The sequence below is a fragment of the Megascapheus bottae genome, chromosome 14, assembly GCF_031878675.1.
Source record: "Megascapheus bottae isolate mThoBot1 chromosome 14, mThoBot2.hap1, whole genome shotgun sequence".
NCBI classification, from domain to species: Eukaryota; Metazoa; Chordata; class Mammalia; order Rodentia; family Geomyidae; genus Megascapheus; species Megascapheus bottae.
The window spans coordinates 25,331,455-25,357,603 of record NC_143522.1 but is presented as its reverse complement, the minus strand read 5'-3'; the positions used below and the strand labels follow the sequence as shown (position 1 = coordinate 25,357,603).

Genomic DNA, 26,149 nt, shown 5'->3' with positions numbered 1-26,149 from the left:
TGTTGTGCAGGCTCTTTCCATACCTATTCATAACAAAGTTCAACTCATTCTTTTCAGTGATTCTGTCTTCCCTCCCTTTCTTTCCCTGTCCCTTTCTACTACTACACCCAGACCACATCAGGATGAGTAAATTCAGTTAATGTAGTCATTCATGCTTTATATCTATTTGTGGTACCAGCTCTTATTCAAGCTCACTTTTGCCCCAGTACATGGCATACCTATGTAGCCAGCTGTTCATACCACAATCTGGGAGTCATTCTTGTGTCTCTCTCTTGCACCTAATAACCTATCTATCAGCAAACCTTTGACTCTATCCAAGTATTTCTGGAATATATCCTCAATTTGACAATTCCATACCACCTGCGAGCAAGCCATCTTTTACTTACATCGCAGTAAACGGGTATCTACTCTCACTACCCCATGACTGGGCCCAAACACTTGAGAAAGAGTCACCTTGCCTTTTAAAAAGTTTTTCCTTTTTTTTTTTTAAATTTTAGTCAGGCACCCAGGAATTCCTGCACCCAGGAGGCTGAGACAGAAGATGACAAGTTGGAAAGCAACCTGGGTTTCACGAGTTCCAGTCCAGCCTGGGAACTCTGTAAGATCTAGCCTCAAAAAAAAAATAGTTTCAATTCCTCTTAAATGTTTAAGTGTACGTATTAGTGCTGCCTTTACATACAATGTTGTAGAGCTGCTTCACTTTCATGTGCAGGGTTAACTATTTTCTCCTCCCTCACCTAGACCCTGGCAACAGTCATTTAAAGGCAATGAAATTGAAACAGAAAGGGATCCTTTCAAAAGGTGAAACAGCATGCTCCTCACTCCAACAGACTCCTCTGTCACCAAACTTACAGAGACCCACAGGGCTCCACCTGTCCCGCCTCCCTCGCTTGTCCATCTCATCTCTACTACTTTCAACGCTCCTTCCAACCACACCGACCCATTATACTACTTGTTTTCATGACTTCAATATCTTGCCTTGGCTGCTTGCTCCGCCTGGAATGTTCTTTCTAAAAACTCACTTCATGGATGCCTTTTACTGACTCAAGTTCTGTTCAGTATCATTTCCTCTGATTTCTGTTCTCTGACACAGAAATCTTATTTGTGTCCATAATCATTATATCTAAAATACTCACTCCAACTCCCCTCTACCATCTAGGCTACAGTGATTTTCATAGCACTTATTACTAAATAATACTAAATAATAGATTCCGTTTTCTTATTAATTACACAGGTCATTTTGTCCTTCTTCGGCTTGAAGAGCTGTGGTGTATCACTGCAAAGCACCATTCCTCAGGATCTAGCAGTAACTTCAGAACTACTCGTTGAATGTTAATGTGGTTTTGGGTAAATATTCCAGCTTAGTTCCCTGATAGGCTCTTCTGAAGGACGGGAATCATGTCAGGCCAGTTTTCCCCTAATTAAAACTTAAGTATTGTAAATATGCTCATTACTACACTTAAGACATGGGAATCCCTCTGAATATCGCTTTAATAATAACATTAACTTTTGCTAAACTTAAGTGTTAGGGCTTGATTGTAGTTCATTAGTAGAGTATTTTCCTAGCATGCGTAAAACCATGAGTTTAAGACTCAGCACCGCAAAACCAAAATGTAAGTACCTAGTATAGGGCAGACTTAAAAGTATTTGTTAACTAAAATGAGTGAGTGAATGAATAAAGGTATGAACATAAATTAAAAACTAGTACTTCTTGGAACTGCAACTGGAATCATATAGTAACTCTTCCATAAAATACACACAGTGTTTTTAGAAACAGGATAAGCATTTGGGGAAACAAAAAGAAAGTGAGATTTGTGCCCACTAAAGACCTTACCTTTCTGCTTGATTAGAAAAGGTAGTGCTGGATGCCAATCTAGGAAATAAAATAGACAGAGTTATACAAGTAGCTTAGGTTTTCATCATGAAAGAGTCAGTTATGAGGTAGGATTGTGGTGCAGGTTTAGATGGGAAGGTATGTAGAAGTACTAGTAGCTCCTTTCACCAGGGCCAGCGGGACTAGTCAGTGGTCATCACTATACTTGACCCCTAAACTATGGTCTGTGTCACGTCACATATTTCCACAGAGTGGCATGCAGTTACAGTTGGTTTTCTATCATCCAGCCACAGTATTGCCTCCACAAATAAATACCAGAACAACATCTAACTCAGCCCATCTTCATAGTTAAAGTAATTTCTTTATATCCAACCTCGAAAACGTAATAATAAACTAACCAGAAGTCATAAAAGCCTCCATAATATACCAAAATAAGTAACAGAGGTATTTGTCAGCCAACTGTTGAACTGAAATAACAAAAAGGGAAATCCATTGCACTCAGAACAGAAAGGTAACTGACCTAAAACATTTAATTTGGGAAAATATGAAAAAAATTGATATATGGAAATATGCTATGTCATTAGATATAAAGAGCATGTCTGAAAGTGAAGCATGTAGAAGAACGTCCTTCTTTGCCACATCCCTCTTTCCTTCTTCTTTTCCTTCCACTTTCCCTTTCCCTCCTTTCGCTTTTCCTTCTATTTTGTGGTGCTAGGAATCAAACTCAGCACATGCTAGTCAGACACTCTCCCGCTGAAGTACGTCTCCAGCCTGGGATTTCCATTTGGTTTATTGTATTTGTTTTGTTGTGTTGGGGTTTGAACTCAAGAGATTCCCATCTCCAAAGCAGGTGCTCTACCACCTTCAGCCAGAGGAACAGTTCTGTTACTAAAATGTATTGGCAGCAGCAATTTTGACCTCACATTAATAAAACCCATTAGCTCCACACATATTACTGATAACCAATATAGCATGTATTCCATAATTATTAAAATTAGGTCTTAAATCAAAATCTTAAATGAAATAATTGCTTTCTCTCTTTTCCTTCTATATTTATCACCTTTTCACACTGGATTATTTTGAGATGATTACATATCTTTATACTATCTCTAACTATTTCAAAAATACTTCAAAAGAATTGGAGGGAGAGAAGCCAGGCGCAGTGGTTCATGCCTGTAATCCTAGCTGTAGTAGGGCAGTAGCCTTGAGCTGAAGAGCTCAGGGACAACAACACCCAGGCCCAGAGTTCAAGCCCCACCACCCACAAAAAAAAATGAAAGTAGAGGAATAATTGTGTTATATATTTTGGAGTCAACATTTTTCTGTTTATCTTTAGCTTAAAATTATTTCTTCACTTTTTAAAAAAAGGTTAAATTTTAGCCCAATTGGGATTCATTTCTTCCCTTGCCTCAAATACCAGGAACATTTCTATAGCACTTTACACTCATACACTGCAACACTTACTCGTGCCTTATCTTGTCCAGCACTCAATAATTCCACATGCAGTTACCTTTGTCAACAACTAAGGCACAGCTTGGCACCCTATCTCAAAGCAGCATAACAACAGGCCAAAACTAAAGACAATCTGAGGTACTTGACAGCAGAAGCTAGGTCTTAATGCCTATCATCTGAAACAGCTAGCATTGTATTAGCACAGACTGGAAACTTCATAACTTAATCATAAACTTCCTTCAGGCTGGAAGCGCTATTCTAAAAATATGTACACCCTTACCTATACCACATCTACAATAATGCCCTTTGCCTAGTTATGAAGCCCTTGAGAGTCTAAAATAGCTGGAGAATCCATCTCAAACCAGGTAAAGGAAGATGATAATAATAATATTAATAATAGTGGCTATTATCTAATAGTGTTTACCATGAACTACTGGCAGTTCTGAGCACTGTTCTCCACATCAGCTCCTACAGGAATCGGGAAGCAATAGTTTCCCAGTAGATTCCTCTATCTTCACTCTGTTATTATGATTCCTGACACCACACAGATGGGGGATTTGGTCAAAAAATCAGTCCATTAAAAAAACAAACTCATCTGAACTGATACAACAGATTGCAAGCATTTACAAGGTTTGTGTTTTGCTTTCAAACTGATAGTGTTATGTCATGACAATGTTTTGGTAAAGCTCCTTCCTATAAAACAGAACAGAAGCCGATACTCACCTTCCCACAGACTGCATGATATCCAGCAAGAGTGGGGCTGCCAAGTCAGGGCTTAAGTGGATGAATGTGGAGAGAACCACGATAGCCAGTCCAAGGGTTTCTTCATCATATTCTTCAAGAATGGCGCCACAGTCATGGCACCTACAAAGAAAAGAGAAAGCCAGTCACGGCTCAGGGTAACACAGCCATTTCTCACTAAATCTTAGAACATTCCTCCCAAAGAAGTTAATTGCCCCCAACCTAAGAGCAGGCAGGAGGCTCCATTTCCTTTTGCACAGAAAGAGCACACATGACAGAGGTCACAAAAGCTCCTTTGCTTACTGAAGACATACTTACCTCGGTTCACGTGAGTTATGCATCAAGCATACTGATGTGATACTCAGGGAATGTTAAGTATGTGAAAATATGGCTAAGAATAGTTACAAACCATATTTCGTATTTGTGCTGGTCCTGGAGTTTGAACTCGGGGTTGAGTACTATCCCTGAGCTTGTGTATTCAAAGCTAGTGCTCTACCACTTGAGCCACAGCTCTGCTTCTGGCGTTTTGCTAGCATCAGACTCGTCTTCCTTTTTTAATCCTAAAAATTTAATCACATATAGACCAGGTTCTAGAGGCTCATGCCTGTATTCCCACCCAGACCTCAGGAGGCAGAGATCTGAGGATTGCAGTTCAAAGCCAACCTGGGCAGAAAAGTGCATGAGATCTTATCTCCAATAAACTGTAAGTGGAGCTGTGGTTCAAATGGGAGAGCATTAGCTTTGAACACAAAAGCTCAGGGACAGAGCCCAGTCCCTGAGCACACGCACGCGCGCGCACACACACACACACAGAGAGAGAGAGAGAGAGAGAGAGAGAGAGAGAGAGAGAGAGAGAGAGAGAGAGAGAGAGAGAGAGAGAGAGAGAGAGAGGACGGGGAGAGGGAGAGAGATTCCAGAGTACAAACCAAAGTGTCACATAATCACATAATGTATCATTGGTAAATTCACAATGCATACCAATGTTCATAACTACAGTGTGACTTAAAAACAAAACATATTTCCTCTGACACTCTCTTACAACTCTTACCACTCTGGTGCCCAAACTAATTCTATAAAGAAAAGAGCTTACTTGTCTGTCATCACTGTTGGCTGCTCATCAGTAAATTCTTCTGGCGCAGGCACAAACATACTGACGATGCTGGGTGCTGACAGCAAGCTGGATTTAGTCGCACCTGGGTAAGCAGCAAAGACAGAATCCATGACTAAGGATCAGTTCCAGGGGCTAAAAGGCCTGTTCTGCTCCCCTAAGCCCCCAGAAAGTTACAGTCACAAGACTGTGACTAGGACATGACATCCTAACTGCATTGTGGAAAATCCTCACCAGTGCAAAGAAGTCAAGAAAGATGGGTTTTTGTTTCTGCTTGTACAATTTTAAGAGCTAGCTGTCCACCCCTCCCTTTGCTTCCTGAATTCGAAAAAAATCAGGAAATGCTCACATGGGTCAATGGTACTAGGACAAGATGACAAAGAAAAAGGGAAATTTATTCCAAGCTACTCCTAAGTCAGTTGTACTCTTACTTGCTAGCATAAATGAAGTCACAAGATGCTGCATTCCTAAAAGCACAAATGCATATCAACATTAAAGTAACTCGCCATCTCACTAACTGTAACCCCTCTATACATCACCCTGATAATAAAATTTTTTTAAAAAATTAAAGCAATACTAGTATGACATGGAAATAAGATTCTAGAACTTCACACAGCTAAGCAAAGGGGGATGTTGGAATTATCTTTAAGTCACTTTTACTACAATGTTTATCAACTATTTCTGAGAAAATATAGTTTCCTAAGTATACAGTAGTGCATCATAATGATGTCAGAGTGGAAGCAACGGCCAAACTATAAAATTATTAAGCAGCATGATAAACTGCACAGAGTTACTTCATTAAATGAAAACACAGCTTAAATATAATATTCCACATTTCTCGAATATTGTTTACTAGATGCCAAAATGGCCACGCTAAAAGTGGAAGAATTCAGTCCATAACATACATAAAACAAGGATTTACTACTTCGAAAGCTAAAATTAATAGGATAGATTTTGAAAATAAAAATTTTAATGATCTTGGCACCACAGATTTATGTGCTGCTTCCTCCCACAGGGAGCCTAAATTCAAGTATACATTTTCAGTAAGCAACTCAGCTGGAAAAGATATTCACTTATGACCCCAGCATTCTACAAGAAATATAGATAAGCAGGACCATGTTTGACATGGAAAATTGGTACATATTGGAGGACTGCTGAAGGGTCCCAGAAGGCCTAATCTGGAAAGAGCTGAGGGAATACACAATGGTGGCTGTCTCCAAATGTACAAGAATTGTGTGAGAGATACTAGACTTCTGTGTGGCCCTAAGGGATAGAAAGTCACTGTAAAAGAGCTTTCAGTTGGTCATATTCCAGAATAGAATGTCATGCATTCCCAGGTCCTGGAGGTATTCAGCAGAAGTTGGATCACTTCGTGGAGCTGCTCAATGCAGCCTCAAAAGCTTCTGGGTAATTCAGTCTGCAGTATGACATTCTATGACTCAACCAACCTCTCATTCTCAATGGCTGTCCCTCCAGGTCAGGGTTTAGGCACATTGGCACATTACATTGGCGTTTCCCAGGCTGTATCTGTTCTGTGGATAAACAGAGTATTTCAGTCTTTAATGTCATCAGTTCTGTACACTTTATAGCACAATAGTATAAAACAAAACTTTCTTAGGGTCATTATTATGTTTGTCTTTGTCAACTATTAACATATAAAGGAATCACCTGGACTTTACAGTGGGATTGCTTAAGTTTTTGCTATTGAGCTGCCATTCAGTTAAACAAAAAGCATCTAAAAGCAAGACAGCATCCAAAATTATCCAACCTCGACCCCACCTCAAAGAAGAACAACTGATGAAATGAAGGCCAATGGCATGGCCTTGAAAGAAATGCTTTATGAAAATCAACAAATATGTCAGGGAGTGTTTGGAACAACAACCAAAACCTTCATACAAAAACGCATGGACCCAGAGAAAGGAAATGGCAAGTATGTGGTTGAGGGACAGAGAACAGAAACAGAGGGGAGAAGCAGATAACCAAACTCATTCTTGTTGGTGACGAGTGAGTCAATGAATCAGTATGGAGTTTAAAGTGACATGCCACCTAATATCACACTACACATTCATAAGACTCTGACCTCAAGTGGTACTAAACACAATGAGAAGATTAAAGCGAGGCACTATGGTATATGTCTGTGGTACTAGCTACTCAACATGCTGAAGATGAAAGATGATTGGAGCCCAGGAGTTTGAGACCAGCCCCAACAAGGTAGTGAAAGAAATATTAAAAAAAAAAAAGAAAGGAAGAAACAAATGAACAAAGGAAGGAAGGAAGGAAATAAAGAGGAGGAAAGAAGAAAAAGACATACATCTTGAGTTGAAACTCTAGTAGAATATATAGTACAGAACCAAATTGGAGAATGAAAATCTCAGGTGAAAAAATTCAGGCAACATTTAAATAAGTTTTAAATGAAAAATCAAAGTAATATGAACATGGTTGAATGGAGTCTTGTTGAAAAGAAAAAAAAATCAGCTAAATGGGTTATTTGGCATCATGCAATGTTTTAAGTTAAAATTCAGATCAGAAATTAAAATCAATTTGCCTTTTTATTACTAAGTCAATCAGATTGGATTATAATTATAATCAGAATCTAAAATGGTTAGCCTCAACTATTTGTTAAAAAAAAGAACAGCATGGTAAAATAATTTTCAGAGCTCAGCTTAACTTAGGCATTTAATACCAAACATCCTAGCCAAATAAGAACTGCCATTCTCACATCCTTACAGAGCTTCAACTCTGTAAAGATTGAAGTAGAGTCTTCTTTGGTATGAACAGAAAGACTTCACTCATGCCAAATAACCTCCTGAGGTTGGCTATCCAGTGGCTATTTTTTCCCCTTTTCTTCCTTGCCTATTGGCTTTTAGCAATTCACTGTTTATTCTCATACATTTCTAAATGAAAACACTAGTTCTTTAGACTATTAAGATGCTTACAAAGTCCAGGATAACTGAACCTGTCTGTTACATGTAGATTGGGTGTGGCATGTGGAACTTAGTTATTGAAAGAAGCTCTTCTTTTTTCAAAGAATAAAAGGATGAATAAAAATGTACACATACACCCATAGGTATATATACATACCTAACTGCAAACATGCACATATTTATACACATATGTATGCATGTAATAATTTCAAAACATTTTACTGACATTGCAATTGTTAGTCACCATAAAGAATATTAAAATCGCGTCTCATAATTATATCCAAAAAATACTAAAAAGACTAAAAGAATAAACGTATTTTCATAGCATATTCATGTTTCAAAGTACTTTCATGTTTAACTTTTTTTGGGGGGCGGCAGTCATGGGCTTGAACTTGGCCTGAACTGTCCCTGAGCTCTTTAGCTCAAGGCTATGGCCCTACCCCTGGGCCTGGGTGTACATGTCCCTGAGCTCTTCCGCTACTGACCTACCCTCGAGCCAAGCCCCACTTTCCATTTTCTATTGGTTAATCGGAGATAAGAGTCTCAGGTCCTTTTGTGCCTGGGCTGGCTTTGAACCTTGATCCTTAGATCTCAGCCTCCTGAGTAGCTAGGATTACAGGCATGTGCTACCGCACCCAGCTACCTTAAGGTTACATATATAGTCTTGTGCCTCAAATGACCCATTAAAATTAAAAAGAAAAGCCCACTTAAAAGAGGACTGCAGCACACTACTGGCTTAAGAAGGTTGTAAATGTGGAGAAGAAAGTAAGACGTTTAGAAAATACCTTGATCCCGATTAAAATAAAACATGCCACGGTAGTCAATTCTTACTCTAAAACTGAGCTGAGATGCAGTTCCATCTTATGAGCATGAAAGCGTGCAACTGTAAGCTAAGTGACTGCTGCAAAAACACAGAACTCATTCCCAAACCTACAGGATCATAAATGAGCCTACATTTGTTTTTACGCTTACTATTTCTATTAACACTTGTTCACGTTTTTGAACTTTGTCATTTATGGAAGAAAAAATATCCATTATCTGGTACCTATGTGTGTTTAATTTGCATCTTGAAATCATTGCTCCGTTCCCTCCTCCCAGACTGGTTACACCTGAAATCTGGATTTTAAAGAAAAATCAATTGGGCCAGCCTAGATACTCTAGAACATTCTGGAAAGTTTAAGTTGACTTTTTAATTATTTCAGGTTTTTAAAACTATTTGAACCAGAGAACATGAGAGAAAAATTATTCCTCAACAGGGATCAGAGAGGACACAGAAAAACTGGCATTAGCTAATCTGAGAGGTTAAAAAACAAAGAAGAAAAAGCTTGACCCACCAGTGTCCCAGTTGCTGATGTTATGGGGGGCGCTAGACTGATGTTCCAGCTGTCGCTTCATTAACTGGCTCATTGTCAGAATTCCCAGGGATCCCCTTTTCATCTGCCTATACTGAGCTATATGAAGGAAATTAGGAGAGGATTACTAGGGGGAATAAAATTCCACAGGGCACAAAGGCGCTACACATCTGTATGAAGCTTAATTCAATCTTCATCATGTATTCATAATTTTAGCACATTACATGCTCCTATCCAAATGAAAACTAAGGCACTCTGTTGTTCCAAGTGTCTTTCTTTAATCTGTATACTCAATAACAGTGTCCTTTAGCGATTATCTAATATTGATCCCAGTTACTGAAGGAAATATTATCATTAATGTAATTAGATTTGATTTTTTTTTTGCCAGTCCTGGGGACTGAACTCAGGGCCTGAGCACTGTCCTTGGGCTTTCTCAGTGCTAGAGCTCTACTACTTGAGCCACAGCACCACTTCCTGCTTTTTCTATGTGGTACCAAGAAATTGAACCCAGGTCTTCATGTATGCCAGGCAAGCACTGTTACCGCTAAGCCAAACTCCCAGCCTGATTAGATTATTTTCATTTGATATTTTACTGATATATTTCACCAGATTCCCAAAAGTATCCAAAAGTGTTCAAGACAGATAAATACTACTTTGAATTTTGTTGTTACGGGCTTGAACTCAGGGTTTAGGTACTGTCCCTGAACTCTTTTTGCTCAAAGCTAGCACTCTACCACTTTGAGCCACAATGGCACTTCCAGTTTTCTGGTGGTTAATTGGAAGTAAGAGTTCCATAGACTTTTGTGCCTGAGCTGGCTTTGAACCATGATCCTCATATTTCAGCCTCCTGAGTAGCTAAGATTACAGCAGGCATGAGCCTCCAGCCCCCAGCTACTTTGAATTTTTAACTTATCTTTCTTTAATGGAGCTTGTTCAAATATAGTCTCTGTCTTCATGATAGCCCTATGAGGTCCTGTAGGATGTATACATTATGTGTGCGTGTGTGCGTGCGTGTGTGCGTGTCTTGAAGTAAGTTAATATATCTCAAATCCAATATTTAGAAAGTGAAATTTAGTCAAATTATATTATAATTTGAATCCAATCAGTAACTGAGTGATCCTAAAACCGAAACTTACCAGTGTCAATGACCTCTTTCTGCAGGAGCTTCTGCCTACTTTTTGAAATATGAAATCAAATAACATTCTCTAAGTATGTTCTATATATCTTTGCTTTAGAAAACAATGATAAAACTGTTGCCCTGAATTAAGAAATGCCCAATAATGAAAAGTTTTATTCACTTCCAAATCATAAAACAACAACAAAAAATAAACACTGCCAGTAGACTGTTAGAAAGCTGGCTACTCTTTAGCTCTTATTTATTTGAAAGAGATCCCATCAGTCCCTACCAATTCTAGTGTAAGACACAACACCACAAAATCCACTAGTGTGGCCTTTGTACATGATCCCAATCAAATACTGGGATATTTGACAACTGGTGTTGGTTTTGTTTTGTCTCTTCTGAGACCAATTTCAGAAACTGAAGCAGTGAACTGCATGCCCTAGAAACAGAAAGTAGAAATGAAGATGATAGAATGGCCCTGGAAAACCTTACATGTGGTATGTAGGTTTTACAAGTATGGAAGCAAAGCAGCTACTTGGTATAACATGAAGTCAATTATATTATTATTATTACTAATGTAATTAGCATGCTGCTTGATTTTCAGAGGTCATGGCATGTTTAGCTACAAAATCATCAGCTGATAGAATGAGCAAGAAAAGAGTGTAAAGGAAATTCTTGTGTCTTGGAGTCAATTTTAAATGAATTTAGGGAAAGGTCTAATCAATCTAATGTTAAATATCTCTAATTTTTTGTTGCTGATTGGTAAAATAACAATTTTGAGAACTGGTTTATAATTTCATAACTTGAGAAGAGTAGCTTTAAATCCAAAATTAAAACTCTTTTTAAAAGACTCTAAAGATAATTAGCTTCTCAAAAAGGATTTAAAACCCCAGTGATTCAAGGTACCAGTGGCTCATATTTTGTACTAGAAGGCTAAAATCTGAGAATTGCAATTCAAAGCTACTCTTGGAAGACAAATGATAGGAAAAATATATAATCTCCAACTAACCAGCAAAAAGGCCAAAAGTCGTGGCTCAACTGGTAAAATTCCAGCTGTGATCAGAAAACTCATGCAAGAGCTGAAGGCCCCGAGTGCAAGTACAATACTGGCACACATCATACCGAAATAAAAAAATCTACTGAATGAATGATGTCTCCAATTCTCGGTTTTGTAGTGCTGGATAAAGAACACAGGTCCTGCCATGACACTCCAGAAAAGTCTTCTACCACAGGCTCTCGGTTGTTTTTATAGATAGTAGAAAATTTAGCAAGGCTGCAATTTTTGTCTCTAAGAATACACTACAAAGACTTAGAAAGTGAATGTTTTTCAGGGCAAGGTGGGGAGAGGTAGAAATCCAATATGTCAAATGGAATCCACAAAGGCCAGACTGCATCCTAACTTTGGGGATCATGCTGTACTATCACATTTATACTATGATATATGTAAACACCACTTAAGTCAAAGCAACTTAATCATACTGACCACCTCCAATTATGCCAATTTTTTATCCTAACTAGACTTCACTGCCTTTTTTTTAGATGAGTCATATAAATTAGGGAAAGAAAATACGCATCCACAATTTTGGCGTGGACTTAAAATTGGCATCATTATCATGCTAAATATTTTTAGAAGGAATTCTTCTTTGCTACCAAAGGGCAAATAATAATCACTTGGGAACTAATTTTTAGGATTTCTGTCTTACAAATGATGTTAAATTATTCTTACACAGGGTGGTATACTAAAAAAAGACTTGGGCTTGAAAATCTAACAAACCTAGCATCGATTTCTATCTCTAATTCAGTATCTATATGGCTTCATGCAAGTCATTTAGACTCTCTGAACCTGTGCCTTCATCTATAAAATGGGCTAACAATCTAGCATGCAGTGCTGATGTAAGGGTTGAATCACATAACAATGTGAACCTAGAACATGATAGGTGTCGAATAAATGGTAGATGTAATTACTATTGTGACCGTAAATAAGGAATGTTTTATTTATTCCCTTTTGATCCCCAGTGCCAAATAGAAGGCTTGGCACCCGCTAGACACATAAGAAATAATTTCTGAATGAATGGAGGTACAAATGAATGAGTGATGAAGATGAAAACCAGTATTTATTTGCATTAAGATCTTTGGATTTTCAGGATCTCTTCACATGAAAGATGATCCAGTAAGAACTGACTAGTTCTTCAGGCAGCATACACATGGGACACGAAACTTATCAGCACATGAAACATGTTTATAGAGATTGTGCCTTCATATCTCTGATTTCTGCTACAATTCCCCATGTTAAAGTGTCCTCGACGCCACTGACTCAGTGGACACCCTGATGAAGCCTGAATAAACCCAACCTTAACTTTAGACTTAACAACTGAAGGAACTTTCAAAAAAAACCTATCCAACCACAGATCTTGTCATATATCATGTCATTTTTATTTTTCAGTCCAAAAAGGCTGGATTCAATCATGCCTCAGGATACACTTATTTTATGATAATCTAAAGAAAGTTTTGTCAGTGATGGGGGTGTTTAAAAAATGTTTCATATATAATTCTACTGTAAACACTGCTTTTCACATGTCCCATAGCCAGTTTGGTTATTTTATTTTATTCAATGATGAAATTGGCTATTATTTAACAAATTAGGATTCTTGGCCAATCAATAATCATCTAATTAATAAGGCATTTGTGGAATAGATTAAAAGTGGGTGCACTGTACCTCAGGGTGTTACAGAACCTAACGTACTTAAGAGAGGGAAAGGATTGCAAAATTAAAAACAACGTAGAAAACTGGGTCCCAAAATCAAGGGAAGGGAATCTTACTTGAGACTGAGGGATGACTGTTGGTTTCTGGTACACCGGCTTCTAATGTAGGGGCAGAGGAAGACTCCCGTGGCATTTCCAAAGTTGAAAGTCCTTGAGGAGAAGGATCTAGAAATGAAAATATTATGTGACGTTCAGGGCACTGATGAAAAGCAAATTCAAGAACCTTTCTCATGTCTTCTTCCCTCTGGTCTGTTAAACCTACATTCAATTCTTTTTATCATTTCTGGCCCCAATAATTACTCTAAGGGAATTATGTACATACTCATTGCCACATTCCATAGAGATCTGCATCACATTCTGCAACTATGGATATGTTTCTTAGAGATTAATGATGGCACAGTTACAAAGCTAAAGCCCCGAACGTTCACAGCTCATATCTTGAATAACTCACTTAACCTTCAGGCTTCCAAGATCCCATTTCCTTCCAAACAAACAGTGGATAAGGTAACCCTGTCACGTAATTATAGAACAACCTCTCCTTACTTTTCCTAAATTTATCATATTATAATGCAAAATTGTAAAGTTACTTGCCTATAACTTTTACTATACTAGAAGTAACTTCAGAGCAGAAATAGCATCTAATGCAAAATAAATACTGTTAACTCACATTTTTCATTTGGTTGGTTAAATACAAAACATATTGTAGCATTTTCTTCTATTAGAATTAATGCTGTATTTATGAAAAATATTTTATGCACATGATGTATTATTAATCTACCAATAAACAGGCCAAGTATAATGGCTCACATCTATAATCCTAGCTACTCAGAAACAGATATTGGGAGAATCAGACAGCCAACCAACTGGGAAAAGATATTTACCAACAATACATCAGACAAAGGCTTAATATCCAATATCTACAGGGAACTTAAGAAACTAATCCTCCCCAAACCCAACAAACCAATCACTAAATTGGCAAGGGAACTAAAGAGAGACTTATCAGAGGAGGAGGTTAAAATGCTCATCATCATATAGAAAATGCAAATAAAAACAACCTCAATCAGAATGGCCCATATTCTGAACTCAGATAACAACAAATGCTGGAGGGGTTGTGGAGAAAGAGGAACCCTACTGCACTGCTGGTGGGATTGTAAACTAGTTCAGCCACTCTGGAAAGCAGCGTGGAGGTTCCTCAAAAAACTAAACATAGACCTTCCCTACGACCCAGCCATACCACTCCTAGGCATCCGCCCTGAGCAACGTGCGTCAGGATAGGATAAGGACACCTGCACAGCCACGTTCATGCAAACAACCCAGATGCCCCACTACAGGTGAATAGATACAAAAAAATGTGGTACATATATACAATGGAGTTCTACATAGCCACCAGACAAGATAAAATAATGGCATTCTCTGGGAAGTGGATAAGACTAGAGCAAATCATGTTGAATGAGATAAGTCAAGACCAACGGAACAAAAGGCGCATTATCTCCTTGATATGTGAATATTAGATCCAAACAGTACAAGAGCGATGACTCAGTACTCAGATGCTCATTGACATGAATTTGGAGATCTAAATATATCTATATAGACATATAGTCTACGATGGGATGTATATTCTATAGCCATATATTGATATATTATGATATATAGATTGATATGTATCTGTGACATATAAACACTCAGCTTAATTTTATGTTCTTAAATTTATGTCAGTGATTTCATATAGATTTTTTTCTTGAATATTTGTTTGTAAAGCATGATATTTGAAATATGATGTAAAAACTCATTTTAATTTAAAAAAAAGAATGATCAACTATGTCAAATTTTGTAAATATGGGGGTGGGGAGTGTAGCCTAGTGGTAGAGTGCTTCCCTAGCATGCATGAAGTCCTGGGTTCGACACCTCAGTACCACATACACAGAAAAGGCTCAAGTAGTAGAGGGCTAGCCTTAAAAAAGCTCAAAGACAGTGCCCAGGCCCTGAGTTTAAGCCCCAGGACTGGCAAAAAAGGGAAAAAAGAAATATATTCATTACCTGGCTTATATAACTGTAATACCTCTGTATGTCACCTTTATAATCAAATTTAAATTAAAAAACCCAATGGGAGAAAAATTATAAGTAATAATAAAAATACCTTTTTAATGTAAAAAATGCAACATGCTCAAATCAGAGAACAAAAAATGTTATGGGCCAAGATCCAGGTGTAAGTAAGAAAAATTGGATTTCAGTCAGAAACATCACCAGGAAAGCTGGGCGTATATGTCCAAATGCTAGAAGACAGCCAGAGTAAGGAGTAGAAAACTATGAAATTCTTTCTGATTATGTCAAATAAAGTTATTAAGAGTTTTTGGGGAAAAAAGTAGCTATAAAACCATCATGTAGCAGAAAGCCAAGTAGCTTTAAGGATTCAGTTAAGGTTTGTGTCATATATTTCAGATAAGACAGCCCACATTATATGCTTTTATCTAGTCAATAAATGAAGAGGTTAATTTAACAGGGATTGTATTTAGTCAAACAAACCTAAAGAAGAAAAAGCCACAGAGGATAAAGGCAAGAACAGGTTATACCAGTAGACATGAATTGAGGCGAGTAGACAGAGAAGACAGGAAGGGGAGACGATGAAAGACAAAGGATCACTAAGCACAGTCCTGAGACAGACTGGGTTGGGGTAGAGAAGAAATAGAAAAAAAAGGAGAGGGGAGGAGGAAACAGGGAGGGCGAGAAGAAAAAGAAATAATGCGATAGGAGACAAAATTTAAGCCATGGAAGTGTATGCTTCTTGGTAATAAGAAGGTCTGTAAGATGACCGTAGAAATGAGTGGTTAAAGCTAAGGTGGAGGATTAAATGAAAGCAAAATAAATCACTGATGAAGATGAATTCAAGGAACGGGGGGAAGTGAGCAAGAGAAGAGCCATCAACAGTAATATGTAATCAAAAGAACGTAGGCAGGAATAAGTTTGAAAACAACAAAAAGATCAAGGAATCACATTTCCTGGTTATTTCATATTTGCCAGCAAATGAGAAAGGGAGATTGGTGTCACTGTGAATATCGGGGTGTAGTGACATGAGATTCGGAGCTGGGAGTGTGTGTGTGTGTGTGCACATTGTGTATGTGTATGTGTGTGTGACGGCTAACGAGGGAAAGCTCTGTGAGGAGCCACAATGAGCAAGGAAGACACCGACATGGGCTGCTGGGAAAGCTGTGGACTTAAGGAATGCCAGGCTTCTCACCGTCTACAGAAGCAAGGGACATCATTACAAAAGCAAGAAACCATAAAAGGGATTTTGTTCATGAAGGACCTTGATTTTCTGAGAACACAGGTACAGAGTTTCTGGAGTCAATCAAGGGCGAGAGACACAACAGGTGTGGGGGGTTTGCAGACATTTGAGTAATGAGCTAAAGAACAGCCTAACATCCTATGATTTGTCTAAGACACTAACACTATACACAGCAAGATGAGCCCAGAGATCTAGACAATTAGTGGAATCCAGACTGTGAGTTTGGAAAGATTAGAAGGAACAGGTGTCTGGGGGCTTCCTTTGCTTCTGCTGACAGAGGCAAGAAATCCCGGGGAAATCTGAGTGAATAAATGCTTTGAGTCCACAGAGCCTGCTCCATCGTCCAGAAGGAAAGAGCAGATCTGTGCATCATTACGAAGTGGACTGCTACAAACATCCATTTCTTCAAACTATTTTTTTGTTTTATTTCTTGTGGGGAACAGGGAAGTTACTGTATTCAAAGTATCCATGAAAGACAGGTTCTGTTGGGAATTTTGAAGAACTAGGAACAGTTTTCTCATTAGATCCCAGCAAATTTTTCTGAACAAAATGGTAAGGTGAAGGAGTTATCAAGTGATACACTGTCTATAATAAAAAATAAGCCCAGACCCTGCAAAAGTTTGAGACAAAAATTATATTGATCATATAAAATGTATTATAAAATGTTAAATATATTCAGTCATTACATTTCTCTGTATAGTTTCAAATTTATGAATACAAAACCAGTTTCTTCCCTGGTAGCCTGGGGAATAATCAGATACAAGAATGAATAAAGAAGGAAATACATGTACACATAAACGTGCACACCATAGCTATATTCTGTCTATCATCTATGTCTATATCTATGTATCTACCTCATTCACTGTTATGTACACATCCTCCCTTCCCTATAGTTTCTAGGCCAACGCTTTATTCATAGGCAACAAGTTTCCTAATTCCTAAAATGGTGTCCTAGTTTCCCTTGCAACCGTCTTACGTTCTTAAGCTTTCCGTACATTGACAAGGTCTTTTCCTCCCTGCCTGGCTGAGCATGACCCTTTCCAAATACACCAATGTGCATTCAATAGATTCTTACAGCGTGCCATACATCTGTCTTATGCGACCTGTTAAAAATGTGTGAGGAAAATGTAAAAGCCCGAGTACATTCTCTGAGAAGTTGCTTTTGAGTGTAGTTATGGGGAAAGAGCACCAAATTGAGAAACCAATCCTGGTACTGTTTCTGCCTGGCCATGTGACCCAGTATAAGGTACATCACTTTCTCTTGGCCTCAGAATCTTCTCTCATAAAATGAGACGTAGACTGGTGATCTCTAAGATGGCTGTTAGCTCTCAAGTCACTAAATATACTAAAAGCACCATCACTGGTCAATGCTGTTTTCCCTGAAGTATCATATATCATCATTACCACCACTATCTTCATTGCTTAGATTTGAGCCAAGCAAGGAAATGTGTATTCTAAACAGCATTGCAAAACCACAATAGAGTGGTTATCGGCTAAGACTCCAAGAAAATATAGAAAATTGACTCTTAAGGCAGAAAACCGATGTGCTCTGACAATTTTACCATAAACTGGTAATGTTTGGTTTCTAATATTTGGCAGTATATATAATTAGCTGTTGTTTCTAAATGATTATACAGTTGGTTCTTAGTCATTCTAAGCACTCTGCTTCTCTGGATTTGTTCTTCCCTTGTATTATATCATAGCTTATTAAATTAGAGCAGGAAAAAAGCAAACAAACAAAAAAAGAGTTCCAATTAAGTATTGTTGCCATTTGAGAAAATCTAATGTTCATATCTAAATCTAATTCTAATATCAACCAACCGTGGTCTATTACTGCCAATAGGCAGGAAGAATTGACTGTAAAGTTTAGAAACAACAAACACAGACACATGTATGAAGCCAGTAAAACCACATCTGAATCCACCGTATTCTGGTAAGCAAGAAGAATTCAGAGTGATTATGAAGCAGTTATAATGTCAAATTCTGACAAATACTGACATTATAAGATTTTGAATTTTGTGCCAAAACCCTGCCAAGTAAGATGCACAAACTTGAAAGTAAAGACAGGAGAAAGAAAAGAGAAGGGCTCACCTGGATCTTTCTGCTCTCCCAGTTTGTCTAGAATGTTGAAAGAGATGTCGAGGTACTCTCTCTGGATGGCACTGACAGCAATCTTTCTCTGTTTCCTCTGCCGGGGAACAATTTGAATCTTAAATTCTGACTCCTCGGTTCCATCCTCCTCTACTTTCCTATCAAGGTTCTGTTCTGTATCAGACTCAGCACTTGTGTCAGGCTTCTCACTTTCCACGGGATTCTCAGCATCTTCAGGAACTTGAAGGAGGACAGTTTTTGCCCCTGAACATGGTGTCTGCCCAGACTTTTCTTCCTCAGTTCCAGGGTCGGGGCTATCATCCATTGACATCTCAGGGACAGCAAATGACTTCTGAAGGAGGTCTCTTTTCTGCTTAAGTGTTAGTGGACTGCCACAGGGAAACTCTCGCAGCTGCTCTGGCTTTGGTAATTCCTTGGCATCTGTCGGATCTTCCAGGGCTATGAGAGCAGAGTCATCATTGCCTACTGACTGATGATTTCCTGAGTCCTTAGAAGAGAAGTCTTTGGAGCAGTCCTCCACACTGACTTGCACAAGAGGAGTTGTACTCAGGCTGAGGATGGAGGGATGGTTGGGGATGGAAGGAGAAGCAGCAGCATTGTTACTTGAGGGACCACCATTTCCTTGGTTTGTGGTCTCCTCCTCTTCATCACTCTCCACTATTCTAAGAGGTGGAAGAGGCTCAAATACAAGAGAGTCACTGTCAGACGTTGAGAGTATAGAGTGTTTTTCTGGCCCCGATGTTGAATCTGAGGACAAATCTATGAGATCTAAGTCCTCTTTAGGGGCAGGCTTTACTGGGGAGTCAACTTTCACCTCAAATGTCTCCATGCAGTTTAACCTAACTTCTGGAATTACAGGCCTTCGAGTTTCTTGAAAACCTTCCATAGCTGGATTCTCAGGGATTTCTATATTATCAGGCCTCGTAGCAGAATTTTGTCTAGACCGTCCGTGGGCGTGGTCGTTTTGTCTTTGTGTGATGTGAGCTGCGTGGCCAGGAGGCTTATCTATATCACAGCGATCTATGCAAGACTTTCTACGATGCTCATCTAATGTAAACAAGAGGGAATCTGCATTCCCTATATCAAGAGATTTTTGTTTTAAAGAGCGCAGCTTTTTTTTCTGAATGCTTTCTTCTCTCACACAGTGTAGAATGCTGTCTTGTAATGCACCGGTCTCTCTATATTCAGCAAGTTCTATTTCACCTGATTAAAACAGAAAAAGCTAGTACTATTTTACTTGGAGATTTCACCATTTTTTCCCCTCACACTTGGGCAACTATTGGCATAAATCATAATCACAATCCCAGCCCCACCAGAAGGGAAAACTGACATTGTGGCCAAGTTTTCATAAGGTTTACTCTAATTGTAAGCTGGAAAACTTTGGACTAAAAGAAACCAAACCCAGTAGTTTATGATCTGATTTCCAAAATCAAGCTTTGGGATAATTCCTCAGCTCTATTCATTTTGCACAAGAGGATTTTTTTGGGGGGGCTGAGGCAGATCTAGAAACCTGAATTAGAATTGTGTGGAAGAGAAGCAAACATTTTTGCAACAAATCAAATCAAGCAATGGCCCTTGAAGACGATTATGACGTTAATGATGTACCTGTCGATTCACGTATATATATATATAAATGAGTATATATATACTGTTTGTGCATACATATATATAAAATCAACAGTATCAAAATATGTAGTAACATAATAAAATTAAGATTTCACCCCAAACAAACAGTAGAGTACAACATTTCTGCATAAAATTACTAAGAGAAAAAGTTCATACTTCTCTGAACATTCATCTCAACCGGCTGATATTTCACCATTTTGCTGCCGCCTATCCTTTTCAATCTTGCAAAAAAAGTTTGAGACTCTTTATTGCAGGGTCCAGTAGGTGTATCATGAATATCAGATTCATCAAAAACACTATCTTCTTCTAATTGGGGAAAGAAAGTCAAAATTACACTTACGAGGTTATTCTCTCTTAGGCTGTGTCTACACAAGCATTTCAGTGAAAGCATTCTGAAACCATCTGAAGTGGTTTCGGCACCAGCCAAACCTAGCTACAGGGTTGATATTCTATATATTGGACAGAACAGTCTGTAACAAGATTGCCAGCATTTTCAACATGACAGGTGGCATCATTTTTTAGAGACATCAATATCCAAATAAAACTCTCTTTGGGAAAACTTTTCCCGGTATATATACTACATTGAGATCAAATGGCACTCATGTAGCAGCGACTTTGTTCAGTAGTCTGTGATACTGCTTGAACATGACTCCTATCTTGAATGGACTTTCAGGCTAATTTGGCAAAAAGAAATTAAACAATAGGAATAGTTCTTGACTTTCCCAAATTGTACATTTCTTCCTACGATTTGGGAACTGGCATAGACACAGCCTAACAGTACATTCACCTTATACTCTGTAAATGCAAAATACTGTACTCTACATTTGATAATGAAACACACAACACACAGAAAAAGCTTAGAAAAGCCAGTTGTCATCTCAAAAGCTCCACAAATGATTATGGACTGAAAAAGTAAACAAAGGAAAAAGAAAAAAGAAAGTAACCCTTTGTTCTATTAAAGTAAGATTCTTTTTCTGAGGTAATTGACCATACATAGTACCTATTAAGGCTGTCAGGAACCCTAGAAAATATCTTTGCTCGTATGAGTTTTTGTTTCTTTAAAATATTTTATCATCTTTAAATGGTTGTGCAAAGGGGTTTCAATTCAACACACTAATTTATGACTCTTAAGGTTTTAAGTCTCCATAAACAAATGGGTAGCTTATGTGTATTAAGCTTATTTCTATGTCCTTTCTTTCTACCTCCATTTGGCCACTTCTAATCGATCCAAAATACACTGATAAAGAAAAAACCAGTATGTCACATCTTAAACAATTTACTTTACAAATTTTCTTCTCTCGTCCTTTTGAAAGGCCAAAGCCACATCCAAAGTAATAAGAAAAAAAAACTGTTTCAATGAACTGATTATCACTATAGGAGAATTAGCATAGTATTCGAGTGAATATTACAGAAATAATATTATTTCACATATATATATATATATATACCTACACGGGGCAAGATGAAAATCAGGAGTGATTGTGATTATTCAACATTTCTTAAATGTACAGGAATATAAACACTAGGGTTTGTTGTTGTTGTTGTTGTTGTTGTTATTTTTTGTATATGCCAGCCCTGGAGCTTGAACTCAGGGTCTGAGTGCTGTCCTTGAGCGATTTTGCTCAAGGCTAGCATTCTACCACACCTTCACTTCTGCTTGTTTGATAGTTTGAAGGAGATAAGAGTCTTACAGACTTCCTTGCCTTGTCTGGCTTCAGACCACTACCCTCAGATCTCAGCTTCCTGAGTCGCTAGAATTACAGGCATGAGCCACAGGCACCTGTTTTAATTGCTAGTTTTAATAACTGTTCCTAGACTAACGCACAAAAATGTGCAAGTAAATGAAACTTTTGAAGCAGTAAATTTTATTATGATAGTACTGGTGCTTAAATTCAGACAGGTACTCTACTGCTGTGACATGCCTCCGGCCCTGCCAGTAAATTTCAAATGATATAATCATAGTTATTTTTAGTCAAATAAAAAATGTTAACAATCAAAATGGATACAAAGTTTCCAGTGAAATTCCACAAAGATGAGGCAGCCTATCTAATTCTCATACCTCTGAGGAAAAGCCTTCTCCTTTGAAAGATAATTTTCTAATGACTTATATAACACTGGTTTAATTTTCAAAATGTACTTTGTTGTATGAGAACAGCAAAATGGCACCACCCAGTCAGGAGGTCATCTGAAGTTGACCCAGACACTGAACATACAGGGAGAGCATTCATAGTTCAACTAACTGACCCACTTTCCCAGAGACCTTAGCTGATGGGCAAGATATTATTCAGGAAGGATCTGAATGGCACCACAACTTAATCTGGTTTTGAGATTTCTGTCTGAAGCCAACTTAGATTCGCAGAACTTTCAGTAACAAAGACAGTAGAGCATGGACTACAATCCATCCCAGTGAAGTATTTCTAGAGCAATCTCACCAAGACTCTAACACCACCAAGGGTCACCAGACCTTTGTCTTCCTCCTAGGAATGCATTAGAGGATGTCATCTATAATTCTAATCCCCCTGCAATATTCACTAAAGAGACCCACCTTCGTTCTTCACCTCTCACCTGAAAATATCCAGATAGCAGTTTTGCTCTACTTTATAATTCATTATACTTTTCACGTTTATAGAAAAGCTATCAACAGAAAACATGTCAATGTTGGAAACAATTCATACTTGTGTACTAAGATTTCATTTCCTTGAATTGCTTCATATTGAATAGTAAGGTTATTCCTCAAGTAATGATTCCATTGCCTTCCAACCAAGCTTTACATGGTAACCCAAAAGCAAAAAATGTTTCTAACATGGAAAAGAAAGTTTACAAAAGCTATTTGATCAAATGGCAGAAAATGCTTCATTCTCTATGATGTATGTTTTAATTTCTCAAGTGCTCAAAGGTTAAGCAGCAATATTCATGGAAAAGATGAACAAAAAAGTGTCAATTCCCCCTCCCAATGAGATGTAGGGTGCACCTCAACCTCTAAGAAAATGTAATTATTTCTCTCCAGAGACACACTTTGTAGTCAAGCTAAGTCTGGAATAGAATTCCAGCATAGAAAGTACCTTTTTCTTTTTCACTGTATCTGCTTATGTTACTGTTGTCACTGTACAGAGGTCCCGCGGTGGCATGGGGCTTGCAGCTGTGATACTGTGCATTGAGCGTATTGACCGTTATGTGAATCAGATGCAGCAGGATCTTGCTGATATCACAGTCTCGGTACGGATACTGCTCAATATAGTGGGAGAGGACAAAACATAAACGGTTATGTTAAAGACTAAGATTTGACAGTGGATCTACACATGTATTCTCAGTATCTTTTGAACATAAAAAATGTACAAACAAGTAAGAACATTGTTTCTGATCATACAAAGGACTATATTCTTTTCCTCCAGCATCTGCCACTGACAGCAACACAAGCCAGTTCTCAGCTACAAGTGACTTCAAGATTGTCATCCAGCAGCTGGGCATGGTGGCTCACGCCTATAATCCTAGCAACTAGAATTGGTAGGATTGAAATCTGAGGGTCACCATTCAAAGCCAGCCGGGGCACTAAAGAACAGGAGACTCTTATCTTCAATTAATCACTAGAAAATGGAAAAGTGGGGTTGCAGCTCCAGGGATAGGGTGGTAGCCTTGAGCCGAAGAGCTCAGGGACAGTGCCTAGGGCCCAGGCCCAGAGTTCAAGCCCCAGAAACCACAAAAAAAAAAATTATCAAACATAGATAATTTTAAATATCATCCTTGTTTTTTGACATCACAGTTGATAACATAAAATATGAAGTTCTGAGACTAAAAAGGGGTAACAATTCATTTAAAAATGCTTTTAGAGCATATGTTGACATGGCTTGCGATTTCTATTTTCATTCCAATACCCTTTTATTGCTTGGTATAACTGCATATCATGATATCATTTTTTTTTTTTTGGCCAGGCTAGGGCTTGAACTCAGGTCCTGGGCAGTGTCCTTTGACACTCTTGCTCAAGGCTAGCACTCTGCCACTTGAGCCACAGCACTAATTCCAGCTTTTTCTGTGTACGTGGTACTGAGGAATCAAACCCAGGGTTTCATGCATGCTAGGCAAGCGCTCTATCCATAGGCCACACTCCAGGCCCCTAATACCTCTTTTGAAGATCAAATGTTTATACTATAAATTCTCAAAACTCAGGTACTTTCTTGAAGCTATATTCCTAAGAGAACCCAAAAAGGAATTGTAGTCACTCACTTTGTAAAGGATGACAAGCAAGGCCTTTAACCACATCTGCCGGATGTGAGGTTTTAGGGACCAGAGGGAACAACGAGGTGGCTGTTGGAAATAATGCCGTAGTTGAGGACAAGAGCAGTATTTGAGCACCTGAACCACCAAGGGGAGAAGGTGTTTTCCCAAGTTAATGTTATAGTCCATAACCTGAAACCGAAAGAATATTAGTAACTGAAAGAAAAAAAACAAGGAACGCTCCGAAATAAAAAGGGAAAATGTGAATCATCACAGTAAAACCGTATTTAGTAGGCAAATAATAATAGTAATCAGGATTATTTAAAAATTCGTAAGAAAACTTTTAAAGCTTGTGACTGAAAGTTTTATCTTTTATCTATTCCATTATCTATTGTGGATATAATTTTATCTATTAAAATAAACTATTAAACTCTTAACTAGTCTCGATGTAGAAAATAGTTTATCTTGATTATCATGTAGGTGCCCCGAGGTTTATTTCTTTTATGTAGCTTGTTTTTTAGCCTTCTTTTTTCCTGCTGGTTGGTACTCACCCTCCACCAGAGCCTGTTTTGCCTTTCCTGACATGGATTTTTTTTCATTTTTTAGTGTGTATTTAGTGTACCATGGTTTTTCACAAGTACATTTACTATAATTTAGTCACTTTAGCTCTTCTATTGCTCTTTCCCTGACCCCTCAGCGTTCAGCAAGTTTCTTTATAACCTTTTCATAGTCACCATGTAGTCCAACATTATCCATCCTCTCATTATTTCTTTTTTATTGTATGTCTAAAGTAAATACCTGCAATGTTAATTCAGAGAAGAAAGTAAGGCTTATAAACTAAAGCAGCATTTTTGGTCATAAAAGACAGGTGAATATTAAGAAAAATCCATGCAGTTATCAGCATCAGCAAGAGATGACCATGCATAGTTGGCTTTTTTAATTATATTACACTATATTTGAGCAAATAAATAATAATAGCTATTGTCTATTGAGTTCCTACCAAGCTCTGATTTAGCTGACTTTCAATATGTTATCTCTAATAATAAAGAGAGAAAGAAAAAACATATCTGGAAGCTGATGGTTTATGCCTTTAATCCTAGCAACTCAAGAATCTGAGATCTAGGGATCACAATTAAAAGCCAGCTCAGGCAATTAAATCCTTAATACTCTTATCTCCAGTTAACCACCAACAATCCAGAAATGAAGCTATGGCTCAAGAGGTAAAGTGCTAGCCTTGAACAAAAACAGCTCAGGGACAGCACCTAAGAGTTCAAGACCCAGACCATCTCACACACACACACACACACACACACACACACACACACACACACACACACGAAAGAAAGGAGAAAGAATCTTATTTATACCGAAACAAGCAGAGGATCCATAAAGCTATAAGAATTAATAACAACAAAACTTGGAAATTCAGTTTCTCATCTTTGTATCCCCAATGCTACATCTTTACAGATTGCTAGAGAGTTAGAGATGCAGCACCGATCAGATTCAGCATATGCACAGTCCATGATCCAGCAATTCTGCTCTGGATTCACACCTCAAGGGAATTCGCACAGTGATTGATAAGGTATGTGTATCCAAGGATGTGCATTGCAAAGCTGTTTGGA

General features: G+C 38.1%; 1 protein-coding gene across 1 annotated transcript in view; it reads right to left on the bottom strand.

Annotated features, from left to right (window-relative positions):
* The window catches only part of Unc79 (unc-79 subunit of NALCN channel complex), a 218,645-nt gene that overhangs the window by 43,297 nt on the left and 149,199 nt on the right, over positions 1-26,149 (bottom strand). Inside the window, exons 29-38 of the mRNA XM_090344746.1 lie at positions 24,537-24,719; positions 23,378-23,540; positions 20,472-20,621; positions 18,669-19,892; positions 13,352-13,459; positions 9,394-9,510; positions 6,584-6,667; positions 5,118-5,220; positions 4,010-4,150; positions 1,835-1,873 (exon numbers count right to left, since the gene is read on the bottom strand). Of these exons, the coding sequence (XP_090200872.1) occupies positions 1,835-1,873; positions 4,010-4,150; positions 5,118-5,220; positions 6,584-6,667; positions 9,394-9,510; positions 13,352-13,459; positions 18,669-19,892; positions 20,472-20,621; positions 23,378-23,540; positions 24,537-24,719 (2,312 nt within the window). The remainder of the gene's footprint in view (positions 1-1,834; positions 1,874-4,009; positions 4,151-5,117; positions 5,221-6,583; positions 6,668-9,393; positions 9,511-13,351; positions 13,460-18,668; positions 19,893-20,471; positions 20,622-23,377; positions 23,541-24,536; positions 24,720-26,149) is intronic.